The 655-nt window shown below is 64.0% G+C and overlaps 1 protein-coding gene across 2 annotated transcripts in view; it reads left to right on the top strand.

Moving 5' to 3' along the window:
• Positions 1 to 655, top strand: part of SVBP (small vasohibin binding protein) — a 1,632-nt gene extending 977 nt beyond the window's left edge. For both annotated transcript variants that reach the window (XM_015648104.3, XM_015648102.3), the window contains exons 2-3: positions 269 to 390; positions 472 to 655. In XM_015648104.3, coding sequence (XP_015503590.1) covers positions 271 to 390; positions 472 to 558 — 207 coding nt within the window. In that variant the 5' untranslated portion in view covers positions 269 to 270 and the 3' untranslated portion in view covers positions 559 to 655. The remainder of the gene's footprint in view (positions 1 to 268; positions 391 to 471) is intronic.

Below are 655 nucleotides of genomic sequence, written 5' to 3' on the forward strand. Positions count from 1 at the left end.
GAGGCTCAGGATGGGATTGAGGGTCTCCTGGGAGGGTTAGGATGGGGTTGAGGGTCTCCTGTGAGGATTAGGACCCGTTTGGGAGTCAGCTGTAAGGCTCAGAACAGGTTTGGGGGGCATTTCTGGGGCCCAGGATGGATTTGTGGGGAGTCCCCTGTGAGGATGCCGTTGGGGCACCCCGTGTGAGCCTCGGTGGTCTGGGGGTGCCGCGGACACGGGGGCCGTGCGGGTGTGTCCGGGGTCCCCGGGTGACCCCCCGGTGTCACAGCCATGGATCCGGGCGCGGGGGCACGGAAGGAGCGGCCGAAGCCGCGGGAGCCGGCGGCTCGTCTGGAGAAGGCCAAGCAGAGGTCGGCACAGCAGGAGCTGAAGCAGCGGCAGCGGGCGGAGGTGGGAACGAGGGAATGGGGAGGGACACGGCCCAACCCACGGCCGAACCCCCCTTTTCCATCCGCCCTTTCCCAATCCCAGATCTATGCCCTGAACCGGGTGATGACGGAGCTGGAGCAGCAGCAGTTCGACTCCTTCTGCAAGCAGATGCAGGGATCCGGGGAATGACAGCCCGGGCCCTGCCCTGCCCCCCTTTTCTAACCCCCCCGGTATTTATTATCAAATCGCCCTTTTTGTATCAATAAACTCTGTGCTGGTTCTCGGT

Source organism: Parus major, chromosome 21 (assembly GCF_001522545.3).
Source record: "Parus major isolate Abel chromosome 21, Parus_major1.1, whole genome shotgun sequence".
Taxonomy (NCBI): domain Eukaryota; kingdom Metazoa; phylum Chordata; class Aves; order Passeriformes; family Paridae; genus Parus; species Parus major.